At 34.6% G+C, this 16,349-nt stretch overlaps 2 protein-coding genes across 2 annotated transcripts in view; both read right to left on the reverse strand.

Annotated features, from left to right (window-relative positions):
- Positions 1-16,349, reverse strand: part of Oseg2 (intraflagellar transport protein Oseg2) — a 346,413-nt gene that overhangs the window by 229,416 nt on the left and 100,648 nt on the right. The window lies entirely within an intron of this gene.
- LOC145727103 (uncharacterized) overlaps positions 1-16,349 on the reverse strand; it is a 40,968-nt gene that overhangs the window by 5,040 nt on the left and 19,579 nt on the right. The window contains exons 8-10 of the mRNA XM_081976533.1: positions 13,266-13,469; positions 13,085-13,208; positions 12,891-13,029 (exon numbers count right to left, since the gene is read on the reverse strand). Of these exons, the coding sequence (XP_081832659.1) occupies positions 12,891-13,029; positions 13,085-13,208; positions 13,266-13,469 (467 nt within the window). The remainder of the gene's footprint in view (positions 1-12,890; positions 13,030-13,084; positions 13,209-13,265; positions 13,470-16,349) is intronic.

Consider the following 16,349-nt stretch of genomic DNA (forward strand, 5'->3'; position numbering starts at 1 on the left):
CATTGGAAGGATCGCGTAATCGTTTTTCAGTTTAAACTGATATTTTTAAAGACACGTGACCGACCCTCTTTACAGTGCAAATGGCCACGTGACAATTTTCAATTATTCTAACGTCAAAACGAAATCCTAAAGGTCACGTGACTGTCTTTGATGTCAAAATATTATTTGAAAAGTCACCTTTGACTCCTTATAATGTGCAAATGGTCACGTGACGATTTTCAATAATCAAACATTTTTTTGAAAGTCACGTGACTCTTTTTTAATGTCAAACCGAAATCCTGATGGTCACGTGACCGTAAATAGCGAAATAAATGTTTAAAGCGTCACGTGACCGTTTTTCAGTTTGAACCAAGATTTTTTAAATTTTGTGACTCCTTTTTAATGTGCAAATGGTCACGTGACGATTTTCAATACTCAAATTTAATTGTTTTAGTCCACGTGACTCTCTTTTAACTTCAAAACGAATCCTAAAGGTCAGGTGACTCTTTTAAGATTAAAAATGGAATTTATAATGTCACATGACAGTTTTAAATGTCAAAATGTCATTGGAAGGATCGCGTAATCGTTTTTCAGTTTAAACTGATATTTTTAAAGACACGTGACCGACCCTCTTTACAGTGCAATTGGCCACGTGACAATTTTCAATTATTCTAACGTCAAAACGAAATCCTAAAGGTCACGTGACTGTCTTAGATGTCAAAATATTATTTGAAAAGTCACGTGACTCCTTATAATGTGCAAATGGTCACGTGACGATTTTCAATAATCAAACATTTTTTTGAAAGTCACGTGACTCTTTTTTAATGTCAAACCGAAATCCTGATGGTCACGTGACCGTAAATAGCGAAATAAATGTTTAAAGCGTCACGTGACCGTTTTTCAGTTTAAACCGAGATTTTTTTTAAATTGCGTGACTCCTTTTAATGTGCAAATGGTCACGTGACGATTTTCAATACTGAAATTTAATTTTTTTAGTCCACGTTTTAACTTCAAAACGGATCCTAAAAGTCACGTGACTCTTTTAAGATTAAAAATGGATTTTATGATGTCACATGACAGTTTTGAATGTCAAAATGTTATTTAAAGGACCACATGCTCGTTTTTCAGATATTTTTAAAGACAAGTCACGCGTGACTCTTTTTACAGTTCATAAAGTCGCAAGACGATTTTCAATACTCAAATTTAAATTTTTAAAGGTCACGTGATTCTTAGTTAATGCCAAAACGGAACCCTGAAGATCACGTGACTGTAAATGACAAAATATTATTTGACGGGCCACGTGACTATTTTCAATAATTATTTTTAAAGATTACGCGACCGTTTTTTTAGTTTTAAACTCTAAATCGCGTGACTCATTTTATTTAAGGTACAAATGGTCACGTGACTGTTTTAAGATTAAACATGGAATTCATAATGTATTAAGTATAAAATAACCTCCTTGATGAATATTAAAAATAAACTAATAACAAATAACTAAATTAAAAATACAACGAAGTGAAACACAATAATTAAAGGAAACACACACAAAATCTGTTATTTTTTGCCTAGAAACAAAACAAAAAATGTGATTTGTCAACTGGACAACGCCGCATTAAAACTGAGATGTATTCCAACAGTCAAAACATCAGAATTGCTGCGTCTGGCTTTAAAACTACGCAAATATGCGTTTAGTGGTGCTGCCATCTCACGCTGCTAACTTAAATTAATTTTCAGTTCCACTGTCACTGTTTGTCTATACTTATCATTTAGTCCACGATAGAACAAAACGATGCGCTCTTACCCAAGTTATCTAATGACGTTTTTAGATTTATAGCTAATCGCATGACTTTCCCAGATACAATGAGTTTATGGGTTCTTAGTAGCAGTTACGCCCCCTATCGACGGAGTTACAAACTTCAAACTAATTCCCAGCCATTTCCTGGGCAAACTTTGATTGTAAGATTTTTTTTTCCAACCGCTAGACCTTATCTTTGTTGATATACAATGTGTCCCAAATTGCTTCTACATGTATTGGGATCTTTATAACCGTAAGAGCTACAGTCGGTTAAATGGGAAAAGTTTTAGAGAACGTCTTCCGCCTCTGACGTTTTCCCAATTTTCCGGAAAACGGAGAAAGATAATTTAATTTAAAAACCGGAAATAAATTTCACATAAAATTCTCTAAAACTTTCCCCATTTAACCGACTCTGTAGCTCTTACGGTTACAGAGATCCCAATACACGTAGAACCGATTTGGGACACACTGTATAACCGGTCCGTACCCCCGGACACACGTATAATTGATTTCTCAATTAAGAACACAAACACAGGCTTTCATTTTAGTAATTTTACTAAACATTTTCGTTCAGATTAATGAAAATTGATACTTGTAGGCAGAGCTGTCGCAATTACTCAAAAAAAGTAATTAAATTACAATTACCAACTACTCTCAAATTCGTGAAAGTAGTTGAATTACAATTAGTCAATGTTTTTAAAATGTAGTTGAACTACTCAAGAGTACACAAGAGTAGTTCAACTACTCAAATGTAATTGAACTACTAAAAAGTAATTTATTTATTGGCAGTAGTAAATGTACAGGGTGTCCAAATAAGAGTGGCACTCGGCTTTTTTGACTTAACGGTTAATCGTAGAGCTTTGAAAAAAAAAATGTGTTATAAAAAGTTTCAGGAAATGTCCTCAAGAGGGCGTACTAACAACTTTAACTTAAAAAAAGTGCATATCTCCAAAATTTCAAATACAATGGCACTTTGAAAATACTTGCAAACGGAAGCTACGTTTACTAGCAACAACTTTGATTAAAACCTTTTTTCTCCATTTCTTGACTTCAAGTGGTGGGGGTAAGTCAAAAGTTGCTTTAAAAAAACTGCGATAACTTCGAAACCCTTTGTCGTAGAACATTAAGTTTGGCACCATTGAAAAGAGCAGGTTTTTTTCTATTAGATGCTCCATAAATAATTATTTAAAGTTGTTTTCTTTCGTCCACAGGTGGCGCTTTTTACAAAGAAATATTATTTTACCGCCTAACTCAAAAAAATTAAATGCAACCTATAGTGTTGTTTAATGTGAAAATGAAGAGAACAAAATACTACACCAGGCAGCAAAAATCGCAACTCTCTAACTTTTTTTGTATTTTTTCATTTACCCAACCAAAACGCCGCTCTGAACCCGGTTCAGTAAACCGCTACTTCTCGACCGCGTAAAACACAACAATCGTATCTAACCTCAAAAACAAGTAGTTCCATTACTTTAACATTATTTGTAATTCAACTACTCTGAAAGTAGTTCAATTACTCTGAGAATAATTCAATTACTCTGAAAGCAATTCAACTACTTTCAAAGTGGTTCAATTACAGAACAAATCGTAAAATCAATTACCAATTACAACTACTTTTGCTGAGTAATTGAAAAATCAATTACAATTATTGTTTTTGAAAAGTAATCTAATTACAGTAGTTCAATTACTTAAAATTAATTGAACTACATTTTCCAATTAAAGTAATTCAACTACCGACAGCTCTGCTTGTAGGAAAAACTCCGCTTTGCGTCCGTTAGTTATTAAACTATTAAACTTAGTTAAACCAGCCTGTAATGCGCTTTGCAATAAGAAAAACATGACAACACTTTGGTAAAAAGCTTAGACAAATTGAAGTAAAATAACTGAATAAACCATTTAAGTCAAACTAAGCTATTACGCCACAATCTACTATTGTGTAGTATGCTTGCGCTGCATAGAAGTTACTACGCCAAAGTTGCAAATCTAGTTCACCGAATAATAAAAATGTCAAACAATCCACCAACCGCACACACCCTCTTTCAACGCTGACGGTCACAAATGAAGAACTAAGCAAGCTTTGCAAGAAACCATGCAACTTTATGCGAAACTTTTTACCACCTTACATACCAACACAAACATCATAAAAGTTAGAAAAACAAATACGGTTCTCGCGGACTGAGTTTACCCGTGCGTCATCCCCCTGTGATTTAAAAGTAGACATGCATTATTGACTTCATCCTTGTCTATTGTTCACTTTCAGAAAGAGTAAATATCTAAGTGAATGTCTTCCAAAAATAGCTATTTATGTAACCAGTTACGAAAAGTTCGATTTTGTGTAACGAATGAATGTTTTGTAGGGCGAGCGCAACGAGGTCCTACAATTTGAATGAGTTACACATTAAGACATTTTCGAAACGTGTTGCATACATAATTTTTTCTAATTTTGACCAAAAAGCTGTGAAAACCATCTTTTAAAGTGATTTAACACAAATACTCACTTTCATAGCACCTTGTATAAACTGTGACAACGACATGTTATGATGGATGTCGCCCATATGTTTCTTCGGAAATGCATAAAAACAGGGAGTGATGAAATGAACTTTTCATAACTAGTTACGAAAAGTAAAACGTTTTGTCACTCTAATCAGTTTTGAAAAGTGTCACTTTATATGCCAAAATTAGAAAAAAACATTTACTGATTAGCGCTTCTATTTCAGTCATTGTCAGTTTGGAAACCAGTTTCCTATTTACCACACCACCACAGTTCTTTTAAGAGCTATTGTTTCTACGCTTTTAACATTCTGTTAGTACTTTCGTAATATTATTATTAATATTTTTATTTTTTTTTATGTCGGCTGTCACGATCAAACCAAAATTGGCACAATTACTAACCTGTTTTGAAAAAAAGTGGGAGTGTCTATTATGGTTTTTATTTAGCCATTTGGTTTTTCCGAAATTCGGAATTACTTACTATTACAGTATTTTTTTAGAAAATGCCTGGAACAATTCTCCACAGACAAGCCCAGCAGTTAATTCTTAACCTTTGTGAATATTTTGAATTGGAAAAAACCAATGGAGGACCTTTAGAAGCTTTATCATCTGTTCAGGAAGAAAATATAGTTATTTGTTTTACAAGGCGAAAAAGTAGCACATTTACTGCCGCAGCGCTATTTATTGCCGAGTCGAAGACGAGGCCATGAAGAAAGATGAGGCAGTAAATGTGCATTTTCGCCGAGTCAAACACATAATTTTTTCGCCGATTATTGTCAATCAGAATAACTTTTTAAATTTAAGTAGTAATACACCTCTCCTATTTCTAATAATGAAAACTGTCCACCTATGATGTACCTACAACAATAATTATACCTGTTTGGTTGCTAAAATTGACATCAATTGACATCTAAAAGTTTCGTCAAATTTATAAGTTGTTTCTTCATGATGGAGACTATGGAGAGTGACGACGATGTACCACTAACGTCTCCGGAGGTGCGAGAAGCAGCCAGAAATGTAGAAATTAATCTCCTACCGGAAAAATCGAAAAAAATATATGAAGACGCATACTGTCGATTTATGGATTACCGGAAGAACAAGAACATCGGTTCGTTTTCAGAAAACGTGTTATGCCCGCTTTATACCTCTCAATTAACAATTAAACTAAACTTTCATTTAAACTAAAATTAATTTACGAAAGCTGAAAGTGAACTTACAAGCGAGCCCATTTATACTTTCAATTTACACTAAACTAAAATTAAATTTAAATTAAAGTTAAACCAACTTTATTAAAGTTCGGCTTATTTCGTTTAAATTCGTTGACTTTCGGAACTCTCACTGTCATACTTGTCATCACTCATGATGTAAATTGCTGTCTTCTATTGCGATACGTAGTCTATTATACTTGAATCTATTTCCATAATTGGATTTTTTACCGAAAAAGTGGTTTAAGAACAAATTTTTTAAATTATTTTAATAAAAATTTTCTTTATCCACAAAACACGCGTAATGACGATGACAATAGAAACGTCAACGTCAAACATCAACGTCGAACGTCCAGTATGTCAAAACAGTCATTTATTTTTCTAATTATTAATTTGTAGTATAAACCTAAACAAGATTTCTTAGTTTAAATATTAATTTTAGTGGAAATTTAAATTTAATTTAATTCTTAAATGGGAGGTATAAAGCAGGCTTTAATCCACCGTCCTCTGTACAAGAAAGCCAAGAAGGTGCATGCCAAAAATTCCAATATGGTCGAAATAGTGGTTGACAGTTTGCATTTGTTTGTATTGTGGAAATTGAGCTTTTCGATGATTAAATTAATTTTTAAGGTTTAAAGTCAAGACTTGGGATTACTTGCCAAAGTAATTTTTGTTTGCTATTATATATTGTTGTTTATATGTTTATTGTTCTAGTGAAAGTGTAGTTTGTGTTCATTTTATTGAGTTATCACTATTCTTATTGTTCTTTCATTGTTCTATAATTTGTTGTTGGTTTTTTAACTTAAATTCTATTGCCTCTACAATATGCCATCCACTTGTTGTTTGCCAAATTGTAAAAGCAATTTGGTGAAAGGCCCAAAAGTGTCAGTCTTTTACTTTCCAAAAGACCCTGCTCGAACCCAACAGTGGTTGAAAGCTTTGAACTGGAATGATTTTACTCCAACACAATACTCAGTGGTAAGTACAATATGCTTTCTCATTCAGTAAACCTATTGCCTCTTACATACATAGGTATGTGAGTTACATTTTGAGGCCGCCTGCATTTTGAGAGCAACAAAGGTTTACTCTGAAGAGACAGGACAGCTTTTAGAAGTTCCATTGGCACATTTACATTTTAAAAGACAGGTCTTGGTAATAATATAAAACCCATTTACCAGTTTTGCTTACCTAGCTTCAATGATTTCCAAATTTTCTTTGATTGACAAAGGGTTCTAACCAAACTTGCTTTGGCTGGACTTTATTGGGTATAAAAAGCCATATCTATACATATCTGGATCAGGAATGAAGCGTTCTTTGATTTTTCACTCACAACTTCTAATCAACTACACGAAAAAATTTAAAAAAAACCATATTTTCTACTGCATCTGCATAGGTTTGTGTACAAAACGAAAACCGCTAACGCCGCCATTAAAAGTGACATTCTAGGCTTTCTTCTACAGAGAGCGGTGGTTAATCGCATATTTTGCTGAGCTGTCTCAAAAACTAAAGTCTTCTACATTGTGGAGTGTATATTCTATGCTCAAATCCACCTTAAGCACTCATCATAACGCAGATTTGGCAAAGTATTTGAAACTAAGGGCTTTTTTAAAAAGGCAAAAAGATGGATACCAACCCAAAAAATCTAAGGTGTTTGAGAAGGAAGAAGTTATTAAATTTTTATCGGAAGCTCCAGATGCCAACTATTTCTCAACCAAAGCAAGTTTCAGAACTTTGGATCGAATTTTAAGTGAATAACCAAGTATTTTTGTCTAGGTTGCGGCGGTTCTTGCGATTGCCGGAGCATGTAGAAGTGACGAACTTGTGCGAATGCAATTAGATTATATTTTTTGTTTCCCTTCCTGATACCAAAACGAAGAGACCGAGATCTTTTGTGGTATCAGAACACCTGGACATGTATAGAAAATATGCTTCTTATCGTCCTTCTGGATTTGAAAGCCGAAGATTTTTCTTCAGATATTGGAGGGGTTGAAAGCATTAAAACAAGTTATTGGAATTCATAAATTTGGTGCTATGCCACAAGAGCTAGCAACTTATTTAAAACTATCAAATGCTCAGAGGTACACTGGACATTGCTGTAGAAGGACGTCTGCTACTTGGCTTGTTAATTCTGGAGCTGACATCACAATGCTGAAAAGACATGGAGGATGGAAGTCCACAAGTGTTGCTGAAGGCTACATAGAGAATTCAGTCGAAAGCAAAAGTGTGATTAGTGAAAAAATTCTAGCGAATATTCCCACCTGCAGTGACAGTGGGAAGAGAAAAGATGAAACTTCTAGTTCTTCGGTGTATTTGAAAAATAGTTCTAACGAAGTGAACGACAAATCAATAATAATAGAAGGATGTTCTCATTTTACTGTTAATGTTTATAAATAATTATATATATTTTTGAATGTTTGACTCCAAAAATGTTATAGTGTTTGGTGTTTTTTCTTAATAAATGTTAAATTTTATGTTGTGTAAACGATGTCATATTTATATTGTCCCTGCGCCAAGTAAGCGGCAGTAAAAAATTTTTACTGCCTAGGCAGTAAAAGTGGTTGTTTACAGCCTGTCGTTAGGCACTAAAACGACAGGTTTACTGACAATCGGCGAAAAAGAAATTTTAAGACCTTGCTGATGTATTTTTTTTGATACTAGAAAGTTGCAGCTGCTTTGAAAATTTTCCGCAAAACTGTTTATTCGATTCGGAAAAAGCAAGCAAGTAATCTTATGATTTCCTCACCTAGAAAACGTAAATCGAGACGTTATCGACGGGCCAGGACGACTGATTTATCTGAAAGCATTAAAATGGATGTTCGAAATACATTATATGATATGTACAACGATAGTATGTTAATAATAGTAAAATATATCTACTTTTGTAAAAAACATCTATTAACATTTCATTGTTTCCAGAGACTGAGATTTTTGGGTTGCATTATAGATTTTTCATAAAAATTTCTTCAAACATATTAATAATAAAGTCATAGAAAAAATAAAATAAACGTCTAAAATGTTTTCCAGCGGGTTTAAAATAAAATAAGTGGATTGCAACCTGAAAATGAGATCACTCAGAATGTCTTATTGAATTTTTAATTTGTTGTATTTATTTTAGAGAAACATGTAACCACCCGGAACCTAAATCAAGAGCTTAAAGTTAAAGAAATACTACATATTGGTGATACATCTCTCCGAATTTTGGTAAATAGATTAGGTTTCAAATTTAGATGGAATTCTATGATCCAAACGGAGACTTCTCATAAATAAAAAATGTTATTTCGGTCAAGATATTTTTGATTTGCTTTGGTATAAGGTTGTTTTAGTGCAAATTTGCAGCCAAAGATCTCTACTTTCTGACTGACAGTACACGCAAAGTTTTAAACGTGACGAAGCTTTAGAGACGCCTTTTTCTATAATAGAAATAGTAGTAACTTTATTTCAAGATTGTCATAAACAACGTATACAACAAAATGAAATTGCGTCAGCAAAAGAAAGACTACTTAGGTATATTATTATACTTATGATATGTATACTCATTCAATACAGGAGAGTTCAACCTCTACATGTTTAGGTAATCGTCGAGATGATAGGGTTCCAATTGGATTAATAACTTTTTTAGCTCCCTTTTAAATTTTTGGTTACTCACAATTGTTTTAATATCCATAGGTAACTTATTGAAGAGCCTTTATACACATATAGTGGGGAGTTTTTTCTGTTATTTGCAGCCGGTGTGTTGGATACATAATTTGATGGGTTAATCTTGTATTATATTTGTTTACCTGTCGATTCTGAAAAAATAAACTTCTGTTGTTGAAAAAGAACACTAAGCATTAATATATATACAGAGCGTATACTGTCATTAGTCCCATTGACCTGAAAGTGTTTCTACATGATTGCCGATAATCCATTTTTTTAATTATTCTCATAACTCGTTTTTGAGCAATAAAAATGTTCTAAACCCTACCATCTCGGCCCCAGATAATACCATACTTCAGTCTGGATTCAAAATTGGCGCTATACAGAATTTTTAGACATTGCTCACTTAGATATTTACCAGTGAATCGTACGTATTCCGTAGCAGATAGTTCCCAAAGTTTTCAAGAGTTTATCCAAATGAAAAGACCAGTCAAGGTTCTCATCCAGATAAACCCCTAGGAACCTCGTGTTTTCAGATACTGTTATGTCTTTTCCGACAATCGGGAGTCCTTCCAGTTTACCAAAGTTTGATTGTTTTGTCCTGAACAGGACTAAATCAGTTTTCTCTGCGTTCAAAATTAAGTCGTTATCAGCAAACCATGCTTCAATTTTCGACGTTAAATATTGACTATTGCTTGCTAGGTTCAAACTATTTTTGTCTCCAATCAACAAGTTGGTGTCATCGGCATAGTTAATAATAGTTTGCCATGGTTCATCTGCTATCGAATACAAGTCGTTTATGAAGATTACAAAGAGGATTGGCCCTATAATGCTACCTTGTGCTATTCCATAATCGTTCGAAAGAGTCCCTGACCTATGTTACGTACGAAACAGAGTTTTCGTCCGTTAACTCGTTTGATTTGTGTTTTTAATGTACATGGGCCTAGTTACACTAGTAGACCGATTCCGATCGCTTAAATCCTCCAATTGCACTTTGTGCACATTTTGTTGTAAATGTGGGTGCGTGACCTGATAAGTTATCAGGTGCCGTAGTCACGTGATTGGTTTCGATTTTTGTCGGGGAAGCGTCGGTTTGTGGTCGTGTTTCTTTGTGTCAGGTGCCATGTGCCTATTTAATCACCCCACTTTGTGATATCGGTCTCTTTACCACTACAGCACTCGAACTGCCGACATCTGATCTTTTTTCTGAGCGGTGTGGCGCGTGTGAATTTTTGTGATCCGTGATCATCTGGCCGAATTACAGGTAAATTGGTTTTATTGTTAGTTCTTTTGAATTATTTTGTATCGGCCCAATTTTCCAACACCGCATTGTGTTCGGTCCAACCGGAGATTCAGGGATTTTTCCAACCGGATATTCAGAGATTTTTCCAACCGGAGATTCAGGGACTTTTCCAACCGGAGATTCAGAGACTTTTCTAACCGGAGATTCAAAGACTTTTCCAACCGGAATTTCAAGGGCTTTCCGACCAAAGATCCAAGGGTTTTCCCGACCAAATAACATTTCAATCGGGGATTGAATCAGCCTGACTGGGACTGCTTTGTCCAGAGTTTTCCGGACCAACCCACGTGTTGGAAAAGCCGACCACCGGCCACAGAGTCTCAAAAGATCAGAATCGAACCATCACAATTCCTCACTTGATTTAATTTTATTCAATTTTATTTTATTTTTATTTTTTTAGTTATATTAGTTTGCTCTAAACAACTTCAACACTTGTCATCACCTCTGGTCACCTTTTGGGTTGCCGGAACAAGTGTTGAAGCTGTTTGTTCGTTTTCCCTGGTGTTCTGCTGTTTTCTGCCTTAGGTACCTGTCACCAGTCTCTGGACCCCATTTCCTACCTGGAAATCAGCGGTGGCCACTACTGACTACTGGGAAGAGGATACTGGAGGTTCCAGGACCCAAACATCGTCTTAAGAACTGGTAAGGGCATTTAGAGACAGTTTGGCACTGGGAAAACTTTTCCTGTTTTTTTAAATTTCAAATTTATCTTGATTTTTCATTTTATTTTAAATTCAACTTCAATTTTGTTTTCTTTTATTTTTTCTTGTTAATTCCTTCAATAATTTGTTTCTCGGCAATTATTTTTTTTTTGTAAATTTTGTAAAATTGTAAATATTGTAGTTTGTTTGTAAAATTTTCATTTGTAATATATACGTGTACATATACAGCTAGAGCTCGAATCAGATGAGAAAAGGCCACCGCATCATCAATGACGCAGTTTTTAAAACTATTTCTTTCTCCTTCTCCAGTTGCCGTCGCATTAGATATAATCAGAGGCGTCCTATTAAAATATTCCCGAAAATATATTGTTAAGCGGTCAAAAAGCCACTTGGCAACGTAGTACGGTTTTTACTTGGACACAATTAAAACAGATGCGGCAGCGGCCAGGGACATTTGGACCTTTTTATATGCTTTTACTAGCCGGCACTCTAAACGGTGTTGCCAAGTTTAAAAAAATGTAGTGGCGGACAGGGAGACTTAGGGGGTTAGGTTAGGTTCCGTTTTAGTCTGGTGTTTTGGTTGTATTGTTGATGGTCGCAGTTGAAGTTCACATAGTGTTATGAATAAAAAACGTTATTTTGTCAAAATGTCTTTCAAAAAGGTTGGAAAGAAAGGTGTTATCATATACAGCCAAGGCCGTGAAATCGTCAGTAACGTCTTACAATTTATGAAGAAAGAAGCAGAAGGAGTTTCCATTCCTTTGAAAAACTTGTTGTCTTTTATTTTCTTTATTAAAAACGACGAAAATGTTTCATTTTACTGATAAAATAATAGCACGCCACTGACTGGCTGCAACAACTTGGAAAGTAAGGAGAGCAGCAATATTTAAAGCGAGACGTACAGAGATCGTGACATCATCGTTTGATGACGCCTGTGGCCTTTTCTTAGCTGATTCGAGCTCTAACGGTTCGTTTGATTTCCTGCGAAATATCCAAGTGTGTTCATCTATAGCTAATTAGGAACTCATGCAATTAATCCACGACCTTGAGCAATCTAATTTCAAAATGTTGAAATCTCATTAACGTGAGGTTTCATCATAACACCTACTAGATTGACCATCTTTAGTGACAGCCACTATTTGCTGCCTGTTTTGCAAGTATGACCTTACCCACTCCAATGGTTGCCCCCTTATCCCATATTTTTCCATTTTATTTAATAAGATTTCTCGATGTAGACAGTCATAAGCCTTCGAAAGATCTAGGAATATTCCAAGTGCGGCCTATCTATTTTCAAAGTGCTTAATGATTGATTGTATAAATTGATATAATGCCGTTTGTGTTGATTTTCCCTTTATAAATCCGTGCTGGTTTTTGTTAATTAGATTACAGTGGTTCATAAATTCTATAATTCTTTTACACATTGCCAGTTCAAAAAGTTTGGAAAATCCTGGCAGAAGGCTTATAGGTCTATAGCTATTCATTATTTCTGAATCACCCTTTTTATACAATGGTTTAACAAGAGCAGTTTTTAGTTGATCTGGAAACACACCAGATTTAAAAGAATTGTTAATTATAAAACACAGTACATCTTTTAATTCGCATATGGAAAGTTTTATTAAGCTGGTTGGTATTTCGTCAAACCCACTGCTGTGTTTATTCTTAATTTCGTGCGCAAGTTCACAGACTTCTTCCGGCGTCTCCTCCTCTAATATGAACACAGCAGGTTTGTTGACGAAAACTTGATTTGATTCATATGATTATAAATGACGTAGCCTTCGTGACGCACGGGTAAACTCACTCCGCGAGAATAGTATTAAACTTACCCCGTCATACTCAAATTGGCGCCACCAATCCATCTCCAAACGTCAAAAGATTCACCGTGGACAGTTTGAACTTCGGTGCGCACTCTCGACTCGTTTTCGTTGATGTATTTCACCGCTTTCTCCCACAGTTTTTGCTTGGCTGCACGGACAAAATACTTTTTAAACTGTACACTTTAAAACATAATTTAAATCACCTTTCCGCTCTTTCACATTCAGTATGGCGTCCCTAACGTGATTGATGACGACGTAACTAGTTTCCGGATGATCGCAGGAGGTGCTCTGAAGTATTTCCAATATTTTTTCCACTAAATCATTAACCTAAACCGAACAAACTGGATATTAAAGCTTTATTCAACTTAGGTAGTTTAGAATTACCTCGTTCTTTTGTTGACGCTCATATTTGGTGTAAAGTTTGAAGGCTTGACGTAGCGATAGCAACGTCACAAAAATTATTCCTATCATCACCACAGTGTAAAAGGCATTAGCGATGTAATTGGTCACTACACATCTGTATGGCAAGTCGGGTTGTATTATCACCAGACTGGTTATTTTTTTGTCCAAGTTGAACAACACTTGTTCCTGTAAGAAACACAAAATAGCTATTTATGTAACCAGTTACGAAAAGATCGATTTTGTGTAACGAATGAATGTTTGTAGGGCGAGCGCAGCGAGGTCCTACAATTTGAATGAGTTACACAATAAGACATTTTCGAAACGTGTTGCATACATAATTTTTTCTAATTTTGACTAAAAAGCGGTAAAAACCATCTTTTAAAGTGATTTAACACAAATATTCACTTTTATAGCACCTTGTATAAACAGTGACAACGACATGTTATGATGGATGTCGCCCATATGTTTCTACGGAAATGCATAAAAACAGGGAGTGATGAAATGAACATTTCATAACTAGTTACATAAAGTAAAACGTTTTGTCACTCTAATCAGTTTTGAAAAGTGTCACTTTATATGCCATAATTAGAAAAATAAATTTATAAAATAGTAATAACAATAAAGAGAGTCTAATTACTTTCATTCAACTAAAAGAGATAGAATTGTAAAACATGGTAGCAGTGAAACTTTTCAAACAAAACAGTTTTCAGCTTAAAGACAGACATTATACAGGGTGTACAGTAAGCACAAGCAAAAAAATACTGTGAAGAAAGAAAGTGTCTGGTTCCACCGGTATTGATGGTCAAAGTTCTTGGAAAAAATAATATTTTCGGAAATATTTGATGAATTTTAATAAAACTGGCTCTGAACTTGTCTCTTAGTTGAAACAAACTTATATTTTTTTCGCAAAAAATGTTTTTTTTTGTCTCCCTGCTATTTACCATGTAGTATCTGGGAATTGGTACTATTAAAAACAAATAACGCTTCCAGTACCTATTTAGTATGAATTTAAAATGTAATATAAGACGAAAGATTGCTTAATGTCGGAACAAAGCAATCCAACAGGCCTGTTTTTAATGTGTTTGATCGTGTTGCGGCTTACGGAAGGTGAAAGAGGAATTCAAAATGAACATATTGAGCTTTTTACGGTCCCTAAAACCCAAAAACACTACCGAGATACGGAATTTTTAAAATTTTGGATGCAAAATTAAAAAAAAAAAAAACAAAAAATCGAATATCTCAGAAACTGGTAGAATTACAGAAATTATGCATGAGTCTTTTCTGTATCCAGTGGACTAGGATTATATCCACTTAGAACCAGGTAAACCCGGTCAGAACTCGCAGTTTCAAATTTAACTGATTTTCTTTTTTGAACATCCTGTATGTGTTCAATCGTGTTACGGTTAGCACAAGATGAAAGAGCAGTTCAAGACGACCATTTCGAGCTTTTTACAGCCAAAAGTAAATACTTTACTTTACCTGAAAAAATTGACCGGTAAATTACTGATAAATTACAAATTCTGTGTTTCTGGCAGTTCAAATTTTGACACCGAAGCCCTGACTGTACCAAATTATGTAGTGTCTTTTTAGGTTATCGAATAGGAAATTAATGAGGATTTCAAAAATGTGCTTAAAACAGTCATTTTCTCGCTGCAAGTGGGTTTGACAGGCGATTTTGTCCCTGACCGTCCTTTCAAACTGTGTGTTTGTCAGTTCAAACTTTGATACCGCTTTTCTCCCTGACTGTACTAAATTTGGTAGTTTTTTCAGGATATTGGATAGGAAATTTAATGAGGATTTCAAAAATGGGCTTAAAATAGCCATTTTCTCATTCCAAGTGGGTTTACAGGCGATTTTGTCGCTGACTATCTTTCAAACGGTGTTTCTGTCAGTTCAAACTTTGACACCACTTTTCTCCCTGACTGTACTAAATTTGGTAGTTTTTTAAGATTGTTGGATAGCCAATTTAATGAGGATTCCAAAAATGTGCTTAAAACTGTCATTTTCTCACTCCAAGTGGGTTTGACAGGTGATTTTGTCCCTAACTGTCCTTTCAAACTGTGTTTCTGGCAGTTCAAACTTTGATACCGCTTTCCTCCTTGACTGTACTAAATTTGGTAGTTTTTTCAGGTTATTGGATAGGAAATTTAATGAGGTCTTCAAAAATGGGCTTAAAATAGTCATTTTTCCACTCCAAGTGGGTTTGACCGGCGATTTTGTCCCTGACTGTTCTTTCAAACTGTGTTTCTGGCAGTTCAAACTTTGACACCACTTTTCTCCCTGACTGTACTAAATTTGGTAGTTTTTTCAGGTTATTGGATAGGAAATTTAATGAGGTCTTCAAAAATGGGCTTAAAATAGTCATTTTCCCACTCCAAGTGGCTTTGACAGGCAATTTTGTCCCTGACTGTTCTTTCAAATTGTGTTTCTGGCAGTTCCAACTTTGATACCGCTTTTCTCCCTGACTGTACTAAATTTGGTAGTTTTTTCAAGTTATTGGATAGAAAATTTAATAAGAATTTTAAAAATGTGCTTAAAATAGTCATTTTCTCACTCCAAGTGGGTTTCACAGGTGATTTTGTCCCTGACTGTTCTTTCAAATTGTGTTTCTGTCAGTTCAAACTTTGATACCGTTTTTTTTCCCTGACTGTACCAAATTTTTTAGTGTTTTCAGGTTATTGGATAGGAAATTTAATGAAGATTCCAAAAATGTGCTTAAAACTGTAATTTTCTCACTCCAAGTGAGTTTGACAAGCAATTTTGTCCCTGACTATCAAACTGTCAAATCAGGGTTTAGAAGAGTTCTAACGTGATATCTCTAAGGTCAAAATTTGCCTAGAATTTGCAAGAATTAATTAACAACAGTTTAACACAGTTGTTTTGACGATTGTCAGTAAATTACAAATAGATTCACGTCATTTTTCTCATCTCAAAAACATAGTATTTGTCATAATTTAAAAAAGAGATAAAAAGCTAAAAATGCAATTTTTTTTAGAAAAGGCTACTTGTTCATAAAAAAGTCATAAGATTGTCACTCATTTGGTACAAGAATCACATTGTCAGAAA

This window comes from Ips typographus, linkage group LG3 (assembly GCF_016097725.1).
Source record: "Ips typographus isolate SLU linkage group LG3, UJ_Ityp_2.0, whole genome shotgun sequence".
NCBI classification, from domain to species: Eukaryota; Metazoa; Arthropoda; class Insecta; order Coleoptera; family Curculionidae; genus Ips; species Ips typographus.